The sequence below is a fragment of the Manduca sexta genome, chromosome 23 (assembly GCF_014839805.1).
Source record: "Manduca sexta isolate Smith_Timp_Sample1 chromosome 23, JHU_Msex_v1.0, whole genome shotgun sequence".
Taxonomy (NCBI): Eukaryota; Metazoa; Arthropoda; class Insecta; order Lepidoptera; family Sphingidae; genus Manduca; species Manduca sexta.
Window position 1 is genome coordinate 11,828,285 of NC_051137.1, and position 20,155 is coordinate 11,848,439.

At 34.9% G+C, this 20,155-nt stretch overlaps 1 protein-coding gene across 1 annotated transcript; it reads right to left on the reverse strand.

Moving 5' to 3' along the window:
- Positions 1-15,165: 15,165 nt before the first annotated feature.
- On the reverse strand, positions 15,166-19,504 carry LOC115456319. The gene is made up of 4 exons (XM_030185337.2): positions 19,360-19,504; positions 18,486-18,650; positions 17,804-17,933; positions 15,166-17,309 (listed from the first exon to the last, which is right to left on the reverse strand). The coding sequence occupies exons 1-4, from the start codon at positions 19,444-19,446 to the stop codon at positions 17,176-17,178; spliced, it is 516 nt and encodes a 171-aa protein (XP_030041197.2). The 5' UTR covers positions 19,447-19,504; the 3' UTR covers positions 15,166-17,175.
- Positions 19,505-20,155: the final 651 nt, after the last annotated feature.

Below are 20,155 nucleotides of genomic sequence, written 5' to 3' on the forward strand. Positions count from 1 at the left end.
ACTGATAACAGTAACACTCGGAATAAAGAACCTAACTCGAAATTTCTAAACTCAAATTTCCAAAACTACACCGGCCACCGTAAGCCTGCGTAATAAAAATAATACACACATGTCACACGGAGGCCTTGCCGGGTCCAGTGTACATTAAGCATTGTTATTTATCGCCGTCCCACTGGCCGCACGAAGATTTATACCGGCGCAAAAGGATATCACCACAGCGGTTTCTGCTACCTACTTTATTTTAATACTGAAAGTGGTCATGAAACGGCGGGGCGTGAGCCCGTTCGGACATCGTTTTGATTATTATTTATTATTCTGACTCTTTTTGTGTTTGTACCGCAATCTAAAAACGTACACATTTAACAATTTTCATTGAACCAGACGTATTCGGGACCAGGTATATTATCAATCTAGTAAATAAGTGATTTTCAAATTTGCAACCTCTTTAGTAGTTTAAAAGACGAATCAAAATCATTTTCAAATATGGAACTACCACATTAGATATTTATATCTGTTTTAAGAACAAAGAAAAATCATGCACCTGTATTTTATTGAGCCATGAGCGCAGTACATGACCTAGGATGTCGCCTGAATATATTGGATCCGGTGCGCGGGGGCGTCGATTGTAAGAGATTTATTGAACAGCTACCGTATTTACCACTCGGGAATGGACCTTCGTAAGATGGAATTTATTTTGCATTTAAAATAATTGTAGCCATTAATGTCTACTGCGGTGTGTATCTTCTTTAAATCATTACCACGAGTCTTTTGACACCAATGGTTTTACGGAATGTGAATATTGAAATTATTTTGAGACAATTATTATAAGATGCAGATCAGGTACTTAGGTTTTATGAAACATAACATTAAATGGATTTTTAGTGGCGTGACAAAGACCCAACATACACGAACACTATGTTTTGCATATTCTTTGGCATTACTATACCTGACGTAAATACGAATGAATTAAGACCTAGAAATAACAAATAAGAAGACCACCATATTTGATTAAAATTAATCAAAAAACCGTGTATTCAAATAGCAACAGACGCTTATGTAAACAAGGAAAACTAAACAACAAATTTTTTACCTTCGCTCATTGTAGAAAAAGACACAGTAAAACGTGAGTAACGTTACATTTCCTTTTGTACTCTTTACTAATACAAAAATAGCGGCCAAATTCATTTAACACTCTATTACTTATTGAAAGCTCATCGACATAATAAGTGGATGTAAAAAGTACTATCATCTCTTGTAATTTGCATCAATGCACGCAATTCAAGCCTGTAGTAACGTCTTTATCGTAATTTCTTCTTTTACTGTCGAGTGCAGCTATTATAACAAAGGATTTAATCGCTTCTACGCTGTGCATTGGCTCTTCTAACACTATAATACGCCACTTATTTTTCTCTTAATTGTATAATGAATTTGAAATTTGTATAGTTAAATGTAATAACTTAATTAAATGACTGGTGTAGGTTACGATGCGAACAATTACAAGTAAATGTAGCTATTGATTATTTCATCTGAGAATAAAGAATAAGAACGTAAAATTGCAATTGTAAGATTTATTTGTGAGAAATAAAAATTCATGAAGTCGTAAAGAAATGATTATATGATAACGAACTTGAAATAAAATTTTATTCCAACTACACAAATCAACGCGTTCTGTTTTTAGAAAAGGGACAACAGAATTTTGCTAATTAGCCATATTTTATTTTTTTATATGAAAATGTGTTTCCGCAATAATCGAAACACATCTAAACAATAGATTGCGTATCAGTAAAATAATTCTATTGATATACCAACTCTAGGAAGTAACTATAAAATTAAATCGAATATTCCTATAAAGGCAATAATAAAAATCTTTATGGTTCCGCCATTCGGAAACCTAGATTTCATGCGTTATGGACGAAGTCTAGTCGTAAAGATAAGACTTAAGTTAGACTGCTTCGACGGTAGAAAATACTACCGTTTGAGAGATTTTGTTCAATGAACCTGAATTGTTTTCAACTCTTACTTTACGACGAATAGTGAAGAGATTATTAGTTAAGCATGTTTGGCTTAAGCGTATAAATCTATACTAATATATAAAGCTGAAGAGTTTCGTTTGTTTGTTTTAACGCGCTTATCTCTGGAACTAATAAGCCGATATTGTTTTTTTGTATCAATAGGAAGCTACATTACTCCTGAGCGCTTTTCATCCCGCAAAATGTTTACACGCGGGCGGAGTCGCAGGCAAAAGCTAGTGTAGTTATATATTTGTAATTCATCTTGATCTCTCTTCAACCATGAACTTTAAATTGTTTTACATCAAATACCCAAAGCATTAGAGTCTATTCGACACATACATTATAATCCTATCTTACGTATTTCGCTACTGAGTAGGCAGTAATATACCTTTTAATTGGCTCCAGATCGTATTCCCGTTATGATTAGTTTAATGAGATCCAAATTGATACACTCAATTGATATCGCCACATTGAATCAAATGTACACGAGTGTGTGTACTATTAGATTAAGAAGATGTAGTTATCTGATAAAGGCGATGATTGGTTTGTTTTTTTACAACATGAAACTGATTTTAACTGTGTAAAGAAGTTTTAATTACATACATAATGGACATTACACGCAACGTGAAAACATGTTATTGAATCCACAGTTTCGTAGAAATGTTGGAGTAAAAACCTTATTGATGTGCTGTATTGCTTTAGTTTCACCAGTTCCGGTTGCAAAGATTTTAATTAAGATACGCGTGTGCGTACGCAATATGGCGACAGTAACGGATCTCTGAACAATAATCATCATCAATGTTACATACGTCAATAACCTTTTTTTCCGTCCCGTCAATTGCGGGTCGGTACATTTTTGGTCATTGCCGGACTTGATACTTTGATGTACTCATAAATTATTTCATCCATGAAGACGCGCCCTACTACGTCCCCTACGCATAAAGTATGCGTGAGCAGCATGAATGCACACGCACACTACTATGGATAGCGTCTAGGCCGAGGCCTGAAGAGGTCTCCCCTACCCGCGACACCGCGCAACACCCCGCTTAAAACGTGGTGAGGCGCGTCTTCGTGTATGATATAACCTATACATTGATTTTTTCTGTTGTTTTGTACGAGTTGTATGAAGGAGATTGTGCTAAATCAATGACTAAATCATTTTCAATGTTCTACTGTGCCTATATTCCGAGTATCCCAATAGTCAATTTTAATTTGGCGTAATATAAAAAGTTTTGTCAATAATAGTGAGATTGGACTTATTCATTTCAAAGCCATCTTTCTGAGCGCCACACAAATGTGCGAATTCAAAAATGATGTTTGACTATTATTATGCTACTATATATGATAAACATAAATATTTCACAAAAATATTATTTATGCTGTTTTCTCTTCCAAATGGCATTGTCGTTGGAAAATCAGGTCCTTCTAAAAACACCAATTAAACAACAACAAAATGGAAAAGTTTGAATATAAAACAGTTTGTTGCAGATTTCATTTTCGGATTCATTCTCTTAGATTAAGTTAGTGCTACCGTAGCCACATTGTTGCGTTTTCACGAGAACTTTATTAAAGTCCCTCCACACATACAATGCTCGTACATCAAACCCACGCGGTACACTGGCGGCCAAACTAAACGCCTCGCAAGTTTTCTGTCAGCTAAATAAACTGCGATTCTTATGGCTAGTGTGAAATGTTTAACCCGTCTCAAAATGGCCAGCAATATGTAAAATACCTGATATTAATTTGTTTTATTGTTGGTCTCGTGGCTTCCAAGTACCTACTTGGCACACCTGTAAGTTAAAATTTTAATACAATTTTACACAATTTTATTATCATACAGTGTATATATGTTTTTTTTTTTTTTTTTTTTTTTTTTTTTTTTTTTGGTTCACAAAACTGGGTACAATATTAATTTTAAAACATATAAAGTAGTACATGCGATAATAGGGTACGTAGCAATAACATTGTGCCCTTCTAGATGTGAACACTACATGCGAAATGGGCTTGCGTTTACTTAAATAAGTCAGTCAAAATACTGATTAGATTTGTGATTAGTGATAGTATCACTGCTTAGACTCTAAAGTGCATATAATACACGTATTTTTTTTTTTTAAATGAGGCTAAAGAATCAAGGCGGAACACATCTATATCACCGTGAATATTGTTACATGCAGAGATCATTCGGTAAATAGGGAATGCTGGCCCAGGTTTGTTCTTGCGACAGGATGATAAAAACTTTTCGATTGCATAGACGACTGTTGGAACGGGGTACAGTAAATTTTATACGTTCTAGGAATTCGGGGAGGTCTACATGGTAATGTATAAGTTTATATAAAAACATTATATCTGCTATCTTTCGACGTGTAACTAAAGATTCCATTTTGTAATACGAAAGACGTTGGTCGTATGATTGAAATTGTGAGCATCTGTTGTCACTATACGCGAGTTGGTACAAAAGCGTTTCTGTATGCGTTCAATCCTATTAATATGGACTTGATACACTGGATTCCATACATTGCTGCAGTATTCCACAATGCCACGAACTATTGTATTATAAATAAGGATTGTTAGGCTCGGTTGTCTAAAAATTTTCATTTGGCGATTGATAAAACCAGATAATTGAGAGCATTTGGCTGTAATATTATCTACGTGGAATCTAAAGCTCATAGCACTGTCGAGGATAACCCCAAGTCGCGTATAGTTTTTACTTCAGTTAGTGGGATATTATTTATGTAATAAGTTGTCTGACTAGGATGTTTTTTTCGTGAAAATTTTATATGGTAACATTTATCTAAATTCAGAAACATATGATTTTCAGAACTCCACTTTTGTACATCATTTAAATCGGTTTGAAGAATAAGTTCGTCTGACTGAGTATGTATAGTGCGATATATTTTTAAATCATCAGCGTATAATTTAAATTTCGATCGTATTACATGCTTTATGTCATTTATGTACACAAGAAAAATAAAGGACCCAGATGAGAGCCCTGAGGAACTCCTGATGGAACTGTACATACCCGAGATTTGAAACCACGTATACAAACCAATTGAGAACGATTACGTATATATGATTCGCACCATCTAAGTAATGACCCGTGAATGCCCATATCAGTTAATTTGCATAAAAGATAGTCATGATTGACTAAATCAAAGGCTTTTCTAAAGTCAGTGTATATCGCGTGTACTTCACCACCACTATCCATTTCATCTAAAATATCCGACACATAATCAACCAGGTTGGTATTAGTAGACCTACGAGGCAAAAACCATGTTGATTTGAGTCTAATAATGGCCGGAAGTGAGCAAGTAATTTTTTATTGACAATTGCTTCTAAGACTTTCCCAATTGCAGACAAAATGGATATTGGACGGTAATGGACAATATTATCCAGATTACCTCCTTTATGAATGGGAGTCAAATGTGCTATTTTCCACTGTACAGGAAAAACTCCGGATCGCAATGAATGATTGAAAATTATCGTTAGAGGCTTACTTAAGTTACACGCACATTTTTTAAGAAAGATAGGTGGAATCGAATCGGGGCCTGGTCCTTTGTTCACATCCAGTTGAAGAAGTTGTTTTAATACCTCGTCTTCTCTAACTATACACATATTCTATGTTGATACAAGATTGAATTTGAACTAACTGCAGATTGTATTATGGTGTTTAGATGATTTATGTTGCTTCTTAATATTTTGCTAACATGCAAGTTACTTAAAAAATACCAGCCCTGTATTAATTACCTATTATTACGAACTCTCAAGGATACTTATCCTTAATAAAGTAATGTCGTAGCCGAATGTACTGATCTAATGTAGAATGACAAACTTCACATACTTACCTTTGAAATTCTTATCGACAACAAACATTTTAACGAGTTATAATATGACAGCCGTTCCATCACCGACAATAAATCGCGCATATTTATTTAAAAGCGTTATCCCTTTGTCGCTCAGTTTGTACCTTTCCTTGTTAATAAAACAATAAATACGAAAGCGTAAGACAAGTTCTCCGTAGCAGCGGTTACAGATTACGTATCATGTCACAACATTAAGCTACTGTGAGCCTGAGCGAATGTTTGTGTCCGCAGTGGGCGCGGGCCGACCGCGGCCGCAGTAGAAGATCCAATCTTAGACTGAAATAAATCGCGGCCAGCAATGTTGCGCCGATTGAGTTATTATGTCTTCCTGTTCGCCACACCGGCTACTTGTTTTTGTAGCTCCCGTGTGTTTTTATTAATTACGAGCTATAAATAATAAATATTTTATGTGTAATGCGATCCGTGTGCGCAGGTTGGCGCAAGATATGTGCCTCCGATACGCGTCCGGATCGTGTGTACTCGTATTATTCAAACGGCGACTTTTTATTGTTTCTCGTCGATATTAATGTTGCTCGCCGTGTTTGTTTTATTGTGTCCGTCCATCTGATATTTTAAACATATTAGTTTTTTACATACAGCTTCCGAATTAACATATCTGCTTGGTTAATGTGATCGTAGATTAAAACTGTTTGATGTGTGGCTTGGTAATGTTTTAGTGATATTATTGATGGCTCTTTAGAGTATTTTAAAGATGGTTAGGCGTTTATAAAGACTACTGATAGAATAAACCCGCATAATATAAGCGAATATTATTAACAATATTTTACTACTGAAATGAAATGGTAAAGGCGAATTAAATGATTTGCAAAGATCAAAAGAACACCCATAAATAATTGGAATTTATATAAGCCTTAGTGAGCTATGATACGGCCGTGTTCCTAATCAAGAAATCGTCAGATTTATCTCTACATAAACAAATGAAGTCGAGATACAACATCTAGTTTCAACTCGCCGTGACGGTGCTATAAATAGAAAATTGCAGGATTTTACTAATTTGATTACAATTGAAGCTGTTTCGCGTTTGGAAGAAGACAACGTAACAGCCCTTGTTACGCTTCGTGACATGGCAATATGATGCCTCATTACATTACGCACTTTGAGACGTTCATAACACATGATTCCAACAAGATGGTACTCTATAATTCATACTTCAGCTTGTAAAACGGCGCATAGTTTTTTTATAAGTCGAGAAAACGCTGATTGATCTCCGGAGTTCTGCTACGTAAATTAGTATATAATTGTTGAAAGTAGTAATTTCCGACGAGAAATATTTCAAATTCACAATTCCTAGAAATTCAAGATGCGTTGGCATTATTTAAAAAACTGGATAAGTGTAAGTTAGACTCGCGCACACACGGTTCAGTACAAACTTTTTTGTAAGGTATATAAGTAGATATTATATAATTTGAGCTTGAACTAACAAAAATGAAATTGATCTATACTTCATATTAGTAGTCTTTAAGACAGTGTTGCACCCCACTTAAGTCTATCCATTCGCGCTATATACATAGAAAGCTAAGTTGCTCGAGAGCCACGTTGCTAAAACGCTTACTGATCCTATATTGCAATGTTTCAAATGTCAGATCGAATCAATCACGTGATTAATGATTTTCGTCTCTTTCGCACTGTTGGTTGTTAAAGGAATATACCGGATACACCTTTCCTATTTGAATAAATACTTCTAGGCTTAGAAAATTTGTAATAAAACGTTAGATAAATACTTATCCCACTGGCACCATGGTCGCTAACCAGAAGGATCTGAATAACAAATGCCAAATCCACTATATTGGCGCGTCGATAAGTCGTATTCCGAGATCAACCAGTGTACAAGCAACAAGACAGGCTATTATGACATTGATGACCGCCGGGCGCCGGATCATCTCTTATTGGCTGACATTGCATTTCGACTACACTCTACTTTAAAATAAATGTACTCTACAAATTTATTCGCAATTATAATTTATGTATTATTAAATAGTCTTATTTCAATGTCAACAGACGCGTGAACATAAGATATAAATGCTCTGTGTTTTCCACGAGATCATATATTAGCTTGACTTTTCTAGCATAAAAAATATACAATTATATAAAGTAAATATTATTATATGAGTGTAAATCCTAACAACACATGGACGTAATGTCTTTTTCACTTCTAGTAACTACATGTTAGCTGTCAAATTCATAAATATATTGGTCGCTGTAATATCGTTGTTTACTTTGTCAATAATTACTAACTTTACTAAATAAATAACTTATTTTCAAGTAATACTAAACTGATATGTCTTACAATTACTTGTTAGCAAGGGCTAATTTTCTATGAATCGATAATTGGATCACCGTTGTACCTAATTGTAATTACAGTAGAGTCCAAAAAATACTTGTACGATAATCTTCATTGCCTGTGTTTTGTTTCAATTAATGTAATACCTAAACCTCTAAGTATTATGAACAACAAACGACGTGTGCCCTCGCGAAGGAAGACATAAAATTATCAGTTACAAAAACATTTATGAAGTCCTGATCACGACGAGCATTTTGAAGTAAACTCACCTTAAGCGTAACCAGGCCAAAAAGGCCTGACACTCACGCGACGCGTCCTCTACCATCTGCTCTATCAAAGCAACCATTGTATTGCTGGTTAAAATAAATATTGTGAAGATATAATAGTGTAACAATTTTTTTCAATTAAAATCGAAATTTTAAAGTAACAGGTTTGAAATGAAATTAAGGATTAAATTTCGACGCTATATTTATCTCTAATTTCTTATCACCCGATTTCAAGCACAGATATATGCCTGACATAGTTCTTTGCCGAATTTCAGCCACGGCAGCCAATCTCAATGCAGATCAACAAGGTACGCAGGATGACAGTGCCCAGGAGTGTGCGCAATACACAGGTCCATTCTCTATTCCCTTACTCACATAGTCCAGTGAGACGGTAATATGATAAAGCCAGAAAGAAATCAGGCACAGGACCAACAGCTTTACGTTCTTTCTGAGGCAAAGTGGTAACACATTGCCAATATCCTGAATCCGTGCGACGAAGTAACTTTTAAGATGGAAAAACCCACAAGCAATGATTATTTGGCCCGACATGGGATTCGAACCTAGTACCGGTAGTAGTACTCATACTGTGTACAATTACAACTACGTCACCGAGTCAATTAAAACATATAATATGCCGAATATGACTCCGTCTCTCGGCCATATTCTTGAAGTCATAGACAGGCCTGCATGGAATACGTCTACGCTTTACCAAGGTTTGGGTTGGAATAAAGGAAACCTATAGATATATTGAATACAATTCCAAACCTTTGCAAACTCTGGTACGTTCGATATTAATTAAACTTTTCATTTTCCTGAAATAGTAATCAAATTTAGCATTTCATTTGTTCCACAACCCAGGTAAATAAAAAAAAACTGTTTAGCAATTGTATTTATAATCGTGCAGCTGTAACATACGAAACATTGACCTCTTCCACGCCTCTGAAACGAAAACGATTATTCGAATCGAATTGTGTGGGGCCGTGGTAGAGGTTTCGCGACGTAGAGATAACGCCGGGGGCACCGCGGGTCTTAATGTGCACATATTGTCATTACGTGTCATTACCCGCGCTAATAGTCCACGGACGACACAGGACCGAAAATTATTTTAAGTAATTGACAACTTAAACGTTTGCAGTTATTCGAAAAATGTGAAAGCCGCGTCCCGCGCGTGGCTCGTCGCGCTGTTTATTATTTTTATTTATTGTGAAGTAACATGGGTATGATTGTTATACTTTATACATTTTTTTCTGACACTCCCTGGAACTTCACTAGGTGATGTGTCCTATGCTAAAATGAATCTAATATGTACGACTCTGTCTATTTTTGCCGCCAAGCAGCAGTGTGCAAGCGCTATCGTGTTTCAATTTGAGTGACATTATAACTAATCATATTACTGAGTCCTATGAGACTTAACATCTTATGATCCATCATGAAGCAGTAAAGTCCCAGCAAAGTGATTCGTAATTTAGAGATCTTAATGGTGTTGATGTTTCTATTCTTAAAACTTTGGATACATAAAGCACACTCGACCACTAAGCAAATAAATACTCAAATCATACACTAGTGAGCCCTTGTCAAATTTAATATCTACTATTAAATGTTTAACTGCTACACTCAGGAACGTAGCTTAAAATTAATTATTATTAGGAACATTTTAATTCACTTATTTTCATCCAGAAACTGTAATATATTTCTCAAATGTAATAAAAAGGTTTCACTCAAAATTATTTCAATTCATCGATGTTTTATAGAAATAAACAAATTCTAAAAGCTGTCTTAAGCGGCGATAGCCTAGTTGGGTGTGGAACGGACTGCCAAGACTAATGTCCGCAGGTTCAAATCCCAAGGACACACACCTCTGACTTTTCTAAAAAAATCATGTGTGTTTTCTTTGTGAATTTATCGTTCGCTTTAACGGTGAAGGAAAACATCAAGAGGAAACCTGCACATCTGAGAAGTTCTCTATAGGAATTTCGAGGGTGTGGTGAAGTCTACCAATCCGCACTAGGCCAGCGTGATGGACTAAGGCCTAATCCCCTCTCAGTAGTAGAGGAGGCCCGTGCTCAACAGTGGGCAAAGTATATAATACAGGGCTGATATTATTATTATTTATTATAAAAACTGTCTTATTTAAATTCAGTGACATATCCAAGAGTTGCAAATCAATTGTTGTACCATTAAATAAATAATTCGGCGAAAATGCGAAAGATCCGCAACCGAAGCAACGGGGCGGGTTGTAGCAAAATGTCATTCGTTGTGGCAGTGCACGCCGCACATCGATTGGCTAATTAACACCGAGATTGGCTTGATAGTCGATTAATATGGCGCTGTCCCACACGGCAAATCAATTTACGGGAAGTGATCGCATGCGCAAACTTGCTATTTTCCTGTTTAAATAAAATAGATGGATTCACGCCAAAGAGGTCTATTATATAGAGCGGACATTGAGAAGACTGTTATACAACGTTTATGCGCTTACTATAGTTACTCAATCTACCATGAAATAGCAAAAAAACAATGTAAAATACTTCATATTTTTTCCATATCATGCTTTGCAAGTTTTTAATATGCGTACTAGCGTATTTTCCGTAATTAAAATTATTTTGTGTTTATATCTAAGGATGCTGTGACATCTTGTCACACGGGCATTTCAAAATAACACCGTCTTATTACAAATTTATATAGTTTTGGAGCAAAAATCTGATGTCCTGATTAAACTATAGTGTTTAATGTCTTTTGTTCTCGACTATAGTGTATCTTCGTGGATAAGAATATTATGTCACTTTCGGATTGTGTTTTAGCGACCTTTTACTATCTGTAATACACGTCCAATTCATGGACAATAAAGGTTTTAAAATATCAATACTGTTCCTAATACATGAAAAGTAAATCAATTTTACCATATTACAAAGGATTCCATTAGACGCGGCAAATTAGGTGACTGGAACGGAAATCCTTGACGTGCCTCATATCCCAACACATGTCGATTTTAATCAATCTATTAACGTGTTCACCTATCCCAGGTTGTTTGATGTAGATAAATAATATGTAATATGTATACATATTTTATGACCCCCAAGAATTTACTGTATAACTTTATTTAATTACAGCATTGTTATGTTTATAAACGTAGATAATCGTACACATACTTTCATAATGAAGTTATAATGTTATAAATACCTTAAATTTTTACGTGTCTCTGTTTACTAACTACGAAAAATATTTACAAAATATAAATAATATAAAAAAAAACAAAAATTTATTTAAACGTTTTCATAGACGACCCGACAACTCCGTATCATAGACAAACGCGTCAAATACAGGAGATTCGTTGCGCTCTCTGCGATTCTGGCTCGGCGGTAACACGCCGTCGCCACCCTTTTTTGTAACTCATATCACGTTGAGAAATGATGTTAAAAACAAAAAATACATTTCGTCACGCCCGTCCACGCTGCAAAAGCTATTTATATATTTTAAATTTGTTATAAATAAGTCTTGTGAGAATAGCGTTACGTGGTTAGAAAAATTTGTGCTGTGTTCTGGGTTAATTGTGGCTCCCATTGTATTTTTGAGTCAAAACATTGTGAAAAATAAAATGGTAATTTAGAGCATTTTGCTATAAAATCATTTGTGCTTTCGTTTTTAAACATGTCTAAATATATCTGTTGTCTCAACCATAGACCATACCTACTTTTTTTTAATGAAATTCTATAATATAAAAATTATATTTGGATATAAACATTAGTCATTGTGCACGAACCGCAATTAAAAACTATTTATTACTTCCATGCCATGTTTACCTTAAATTATTACCACTAATTACATTGAAGTATAAGTTAAAACTGAAAACCTTGGACATGATTAAAGACTAGATGAGAATACAAACCACTTCGCACATGGCGTGTCCCCCCACACAATAGGGGAGCAAATTAAGAGGGCGTACTACGAAACACGACTTTAATTATATCTAACAACAGCTCACTGTTTAACTTATAGTTTTAATAAAATTTTCAGTTAGTACGTCTTAAGGCACAATATTCATTTATATCAGAAATTGAGATTATTTATGTGTGCGATATACATTGCGTGTTATATATGTGTGGTTGAAGGAAGGTGGGAAGAAATATTTTAATGGATGGTGTAGTAAATAGGGTATGGGTGACGTCGATCGCGTGCAGCCCCGGAACAGTAATCGAAGACCGACATATGGGCATGACCGCTGTCATGTGTTCCTCAAGGCACCTGTCAATATTATGAAATTGTGCGTGGATAAATAACGTCGAGCTGTTCCACAGTCCACACCATTCCGTTCTATTTCCTAGTTTAATTTTAATAAAATATTGTTTTTTGTGATTTTGAAACCAGTATGTATGTCAATAATAATCACAATTAATAATAATTATTACATGTCACTTATTTTTCTTAAATATTAACGTATTTAAAAGCATAATTTGAGTTATAATAAAAGTTCCGTCTCAAATCCATTGTATTTAGTTTCCACACTATTACTCAAGGCTAGGGCTACCATCTCTTAAAATACTGACGCAGACAAACCATCAAAACCCCCTCACTTGAGTGATGTAGTTAATTTCCACACCATATAGATATCCTTGTAAACAATAGATCTGCGATTATTCTTTAAATGGAAATTTTTAAATTTCTTAAAGCCTGTGAATCTAGGACGAATGGCAACCCTATTCAGAGCCGTCCAGCCCAACCGTGTGGACATCTAAGACAGCTGGCGACGGGCGACAACGGGCCACGTTCAATTGTGGCCAGCTCGCGAACGAATTCATTTCACAAAACTCATCTTGTTGGCGCGGTGACGTGCCACGGAAGCCGTGCTTCATTAGAAGGGACAGTACCAGCCTATTTTTAGTCGTTGGCCTGCCATTTTTATAGTATCGGCCTGTAAACAAACTTTGGCATATTCTGATGTTATGTAATCGCTGTCCTTTATTAAACAAGATATAAACACGTGACAATTTAGACTTTAGGCTCGTGAATTTATTGATCAATATTGGTTGTACTTTTTCAGTTAACAACCGTAGTGATAATAAATTTGCATTATTTTGAATGTTATGTTTGTTAGAATTTTTGCCCATTAACATATTACGCTGTAGTCTAAATAAAACGCTGACAAACTATTATTATTAATTGTATAAGTTAATAAACTTGCAAACATTTTCATACCTATCTAGTATATCACGTAGTTTCTGAACATAGCAAATTTAACAAAATAACAGCATTATACCTAACAAGAATAAACGAACAGTATCTATAATTGCACAGTACTATAGCACCAAGACACGAGTATTGCCTTACATTTTCCTACCGGTATTTTAATAGTATTTCTAGGTCAGCTCTATGTCTTTGTGGCAACGGCGGCGACGCGTGGCCGGAAGCGTCACGGCCGCGTGAAGACCGGAAATGGGCAGGATGACCGGATCCTATCTCCGCTCCTGCCTACCTGCCAGCCACGTTGACGTCACCGCCGCAACCAACATCAGATACACTTCTAAATTGTTTAGTTATCGTGTATGTCAAAATTTTAATACGTGCATGATTGACTCTATGGTTTGACGTCTATGCTCAAATATATAATAATACATAAAAAAGATATTTTTTGTTTATTCATAAAATCAAGATTATTTTTGATCACAGCCTAAGCGAGCATTTGTCTTACGCAACAATATCATTGATATATTTTATTTACATCTTTAATTACATATCTTTACATGAAAGTTTACATAAATGTAACCGTAATCAAAACACAGCCGTAAAACTTACGTAAGTGGCGTGCATTCTTACCTCAGTCCGGGGTTTGGAGAACATCCACCGGTTATCATTGCGGGAGAATATAATTGTTGGCAATTTTACGTTTCCATTCAACGGCTGAATGGTAACCATTAGGCGCAGCTCTCAACGCGCCCTCTTCGCCTAATAAGTGCATTTTCCGTTACAGGACTCCTTGGCGTTTAAAAAATGCTAGTTCTTTAAAAGTAGCCAAAGAGACGTTTTATTTTTGCTGTTCGTCTCGTTGGCGATTATGCGGATGTTTATGTCGGCTGAAGTATGGCAATGTTACTATTTTAGATTAGAACGAGTTGACGTGTAAAGCAATATGGTAAATAAAATTCATATGTACTAAAATTAAATACGAAACAAAACGTATGAAACAAAATTATACTGTATGAAAGTGCAGAATCATGTTACATATCACCTTGAATGACCTACTTTTAAATAAAAAAAATAAAAAAAATCACGTCGAATTGATAACCTCCTCCTTTTTTTTTAAGTCGGTTAATAAATTGTTAAACTCAACAAAACTTTTAATTATTACACAACCATCTATTTACCTATAAAATCATGTCAATAATGTTCAACTTTGAACTTGGTTATTGAACGTAAAAAATATTAAAACACAACACTGCGGACTCGAGTAGGTATCGGCGTGCCCTCCCGCCCAGCGCGTTTGCGGCTTTCAGACTTTTCTCACTCGGATACCAGCTGCCACTTAAACACACATTTCGAGCACCGTAAAACATAGGAAATTATAGTAATAACCACATCGACGGATACATTTATCATATAAAGGTATATGTATATAGAAAGCTATGAACGCTCACAAAAAACAATGCGAATGTTACTCGACTAATGTGTTAGTAAATAGTTGTCCTAGTATGTATGAGATATATATTTTGCATGGGTAAAGTAAAAGGTTATGAAATTAAAAAAAGATGTATTTCGAATGTTAAACTTAGTAAAGAACCGGCCATTAGCGGATCATTTAATTATTGTTCAAATAGCTCTACCAAATTTCAATTACAAGCATATAATAATTATAAAAGTATATAATCCTTATACAAATTCAATAAAAACACAAGTAACTTTTATGACATATCCGAAACATTTTTTTCGATTTTACGCAATTGCATAATAACCAGAGAAAGGTTTGTATATTAAAATAAAATCATATGATTCCCAAAATAATATAGATACAATAGTCCTGCCTGTGGTTTAGCGGTATCTTTGCCCTGTGCCCTGTGATTGGTTTAATAGCCAATTTTGTGTACAAAGTGTTATTACCCTTTAGAAAGTCCTTATTATTTCAATGAATATTGCCCGTTACAATGGTCCGGTCGGAGTAAGTCACGACTGAGAGTCCCGCGGGCGTCCACCTGTGCTCCCGAACGCGAAAATGTAGAAATATTTAAGTTTTTTTTTACATAATAATTTGATGTTATTATTACTACACCGCAGAGTCGTGCGTTGCCAAAAAAGCAGTCGCATTGAATGCATTTCGCTTCGAATATTTGGCAGAGTACGTACTGTTTCGTGAATTGGTTTTGCTGACTTCTTAATAAGATATTTCCTTCTTTCTCTTGCATACAAATGTATTGCGCAATGTGAATCGATGAATTCATTCATTGCATGGAACAATATTAAAAAAAAATCGATCTTTTTAATTTGGTTATTGCAAGTAATATATTATTTGGACGAACATAGACTTATCACAGGGTAATTAATTTAATAGACTATTTAAAAACGTTCCCAATCAAAATAGACGACATTATTAAGATCACTTCCATAGAATCAAAGATAAACCACTTCAATATATTAAATATAATACAAACATTATTCCAAGGTACACAAGATCTTCTTACAATTCCTATAAATAATAACATTTTATAACTACTACTACCTCTTCAAAGCTAACACAAGGCCAGTGACGGAGAAACTCCCAAGTTTCCTGCCAAGTTTTTATCGTCGATATATTGACAACATAATTACTATTGAAAATACATGTTTTTACGCTAATTACGTAAAAAAGCATAGCGTTATGACGTCATTAGATATAAAACGTTATAAGTATTATATGGTTTACAATAAATAAGTAAGCGTATTCATTTTTGAAATTCATTATACTGTAGTTCTTGAAAATGATATTTTATTTAATAATTATAACTTTCATAGGAAGAAATAAACTTGTATTCGTTCAAATCAAACATTTCTTTATAAAAATTGCTCTGCGGCGATATTTTTTCGATGAATATAAATTTTAAATTCTTAAAATTTTAAGTTAAGTTCTCTATATTCGTAATATTTAAAAGCACGCTTTTAAAGAATTACCAGATGCAGTCTTAACGAGCTAAAACTGTTCTGAATTTAAAAAGTAACTAACAAATATTTTTACGCACTAAGCGGCGAAAGCCTAGTTGGGAGTGGAATGACTGCCAACACGAAGGTCCCAGGTCCAAAACCTAAAGGCAAGAACCTCTGACTTTTCTAAAGTTATGTGTATATTCTCTGTGAATTATCTCTTCCTTTAACGGTGAAGGAATAGAGAGGAAACCTACAGCCCCGAGAAGTTCTCCATAAGAATTTCGAAGGTATGTGAATCTGCCAATCCGCTTTAGGCGGGCCTTATTCTCTATCCCGCACGTTATTTTAACAGTGTGTAACAAGCAAGGAACACAACGCATCATGTTTAGGACTATAGAAATTTGGCTTTCAGAATACCATTCCGCGCTCATTTCTCAAAGATAACATGACACGGCCGCGTTACGCGTTTACACTATCATACAGAATAAGGGCCAGTGTAGTGGACTAAGGTCTAAAACCCTCTCAGTAGTAAAGGAGGCCGTGCACAGAAGTGGGACATTATACAATATAAGGCTAGCATTATTTATAATTACTTACTTTAACAAGTATTTTTCTCTGGCGTCTACTTATTACAATAAGGTCTCGCGATCGGATATATCTATAGCTTCTTCATCACATCTAGTTCCTCCTTCCAGTTGAATTTCTTCATGTTCTAACTTCACAACTTCGCTTCGTACCAAGAGAATCACGTAGCATTGCGTTGCTAGAAACATATAAAAATGTAAAGACCATCGATATATACGTAGTAGAATATACGTCAATGGTAAAGACATAATTTTTTTTATTTACATCGTTGATAATATCATATTTTAAATAGAAAATTGAATTTAATATGTCATTCTTTGTAACTAATAGTTTAAGAATGAAAAATAGAAAAGAAAGGAACTTGATGTAGGCTATATATTATTCCTGAAAATATTAAAATTTATATAAAACTCGTCCCAGGAAAAAGTACCCACAGGAAGAGCCGGGAATATAAAATATGTATTAATTAAAAACGGTAAGCAAATAACTCATACTAGACCTTTTTACCGAAATAAAAAAAATATGTTTTCCGCACCACCATACTACGCACACACTGCAAAAACTATGACATTTTAGATACTTCAAGGCAAAACCACTCGACATGCGGTCACTCGTACTTTGCTAAGAAATAAAAAATGCAAAAACAAAAACAAGGTGTAACATAATAATTACCGATGGCGCACAAAGCTGCAAAAACATCGAGGAACATCAAACGAGACGTCAGGACCATTGTGGGAACGAACGACGCTAGGATAATGAGGCTGCCATAGTAGTTGTACAGACGTAGCATCGATATGTCTTTCTGAAAGAAATGAAAGGTCGTTACTTATATAAATAAGTTCACGCCTTTATCTAGAAAGGTAAGCGGAAACATAACTATTGTATTTAAGACTCGACCAACTTATTTCCGTCTCATTATGTGATATTGGCAATGCGATTGCCTAATGCCGTTTATAATGTTTTTAAATAGTAAATCTCTTTCGTTTCCATGCTTGATCTGGTAATCACCATCCGTGTAATAGTAGGATGAAAATATGTTTTTTAAGAATACATAATATTTAAATGACATACGAACAGCTGGATATGCTGAGTTTAATAATCCATACTTATATTAATTTGAAAGTAACTCTATGTGTCTGTCTGTTGGTTACCTTTTTAAGCCTTAACAGCTGAACCGATTTCGATAAAATTTGGTGAGATGTTTGAGAACCTATGAAGGAAATAGGCTACTTTTTATCCCGGAAGAACCATTTCACGCAGGTCACAAGCAAAATCTAGTTCCTTATAAAATCAAGAATCGACAAAACTGTAAGAAATTACGTAACTCCAAAAATGGTGGTATAAACTCACATACCTGATATCCAGCCACTAACAGAACAGTGTTCAAAATAATGCTCATTCCCAAAATGCTGAACAATATCGTTGAGGTAATGACCTCCAGCGAGGTGTCACCGGTCAACTTGCTTTTTTTTAGTTCAGTCGTGATAACGAGGCAAACCACAACAGCAAGAGAAATTATCTAGAGGACGAAGACAAAATAAAAACAAATTATATTTATAATCATTATTTTGTGTTTTGTAACAATTATAAACAACGCAATTATCAAGTGCCATAAATAAGTTAGAGAGTATAAAAATTTTAAGTTCACCTAGTCGAATTCAAATTAATTACGAAGGATTTTCATCTTAGTCTCATGAATGCATCGAAGTAGACTTCATATTGTTACTAAGGTACCTTGTTTAGGCTATAGAAAGAATGGACAGACTCTACTAATGTGATACTATCTCATAGAATGGGTATCTAGAGTCAGCAAGATTGCCGCAACTTCTAAATCACCATTGTTAGATGAAATATTAATTTGTCTTTATGGGCTTATGTGATTGGTTTTTCACTAGACAAACTATTTGCTAGTCTGCAAATTTCATTGAAAATCGTTCCTTTTGTATTGCTACAAAATAATTGATAGAGAATTTATTACAGGCGTATCTAATAAATTCTCTACCGATTATTTAATTTTAACTGTCATATTAAATTGGCAATAATGGCAATAGAGCTGTCAATAATTCTAACACAAATTATAGTGCCACATTGGACAGTATAATGGTGTAGGCAGGTCATATAGGAAATACCCATTTGGAAAATCGCAAATACTAAACATTCCTAATATATTGCATTATTATATTTACAAATTGGAGACATTGAAAACAGTTTAGATTAATGTCACTTACTAAATTTATGTATCCAAACACGATAATTCCTTGCCGCAATGGAAAGCAGAAGCAACATCGTCTCACTTCAGGCACTTTCATGTGCATGGTCGTTTAACAATAAATTCCATACAACTAATAAATAAACACTAAACGATATGACGGCAATTAAAAATGGCAAATGTTTATACTTTTATGTTACGGCGAATGTGTGAAATTAGTGTTAAACAATAAGTCTCAATTAGTATTTAGTTTACTATGACACTTTAGGCTATTAAGCGAGATTTAGATTAGCAAGAAAATTTATAGAAAATTGTTGTGCATGCAATTTTTACCGTATCTCGGCAACCTGATCTCTACGATTTTTGAAGCTTGCAGGACTTGCAGCAATTCGCATGTGTAAACATCATATGACGACTTGCGGCAAAATCTTGCTATTTATTATGCTCGCAAACAAAAGTTTTGACTTGCTGCGCAATTAAGATGACAGTTGACATTATCCATACTACCGTTTTATTCGTTCCTTATAAAACCCGCTAAGGTCAAGACCACGAGACAAATCACAAGTTGATAGTATTACCGCTATACACAGTATGGATGTACTATTGTGTTCTTGTTTAAGAACCTTGTAGCCAGCGTAATGAATGGTCATTGCAAGACTGCTGGTGGTTAGATATATTTTATATCTGCCCAGATAGCGACCACCATACACGTGGTGTTAAAACCCATCATAAAGGCCCACGTAAGTGTGTCGCGTTCCGGGATCGGCCTGCGTATATCCGGTTCCAACAGGCCAGCATAATTGTCTCAACTGCCG

Excerpts from the sequence above, each read along its gene's own strand:
- LOC115456319 (XM_030185337.2), bottom strand. The coding sequence starts at position 19,446 with ATGCACATGAAAGTGCCTGAAGTGAGACGATGTTGCTTCTGCTTTCCA. Across the intron at positions 18,651-19,359 it reads TGTTTGGATACATAAATTTA|ATAATTTCTCTTGCTGTTGT; the intron begins GTAAGTGACATT and ends TTCGTCCTCTAG. Across the intron at positions 17,934-18,485 it reads TGTTAGTGGCTGGATATCAG|AAAGACATATCGATGCTACG; the intron begins GTATGTGAGTTT and ends CATTTCTTTCAG.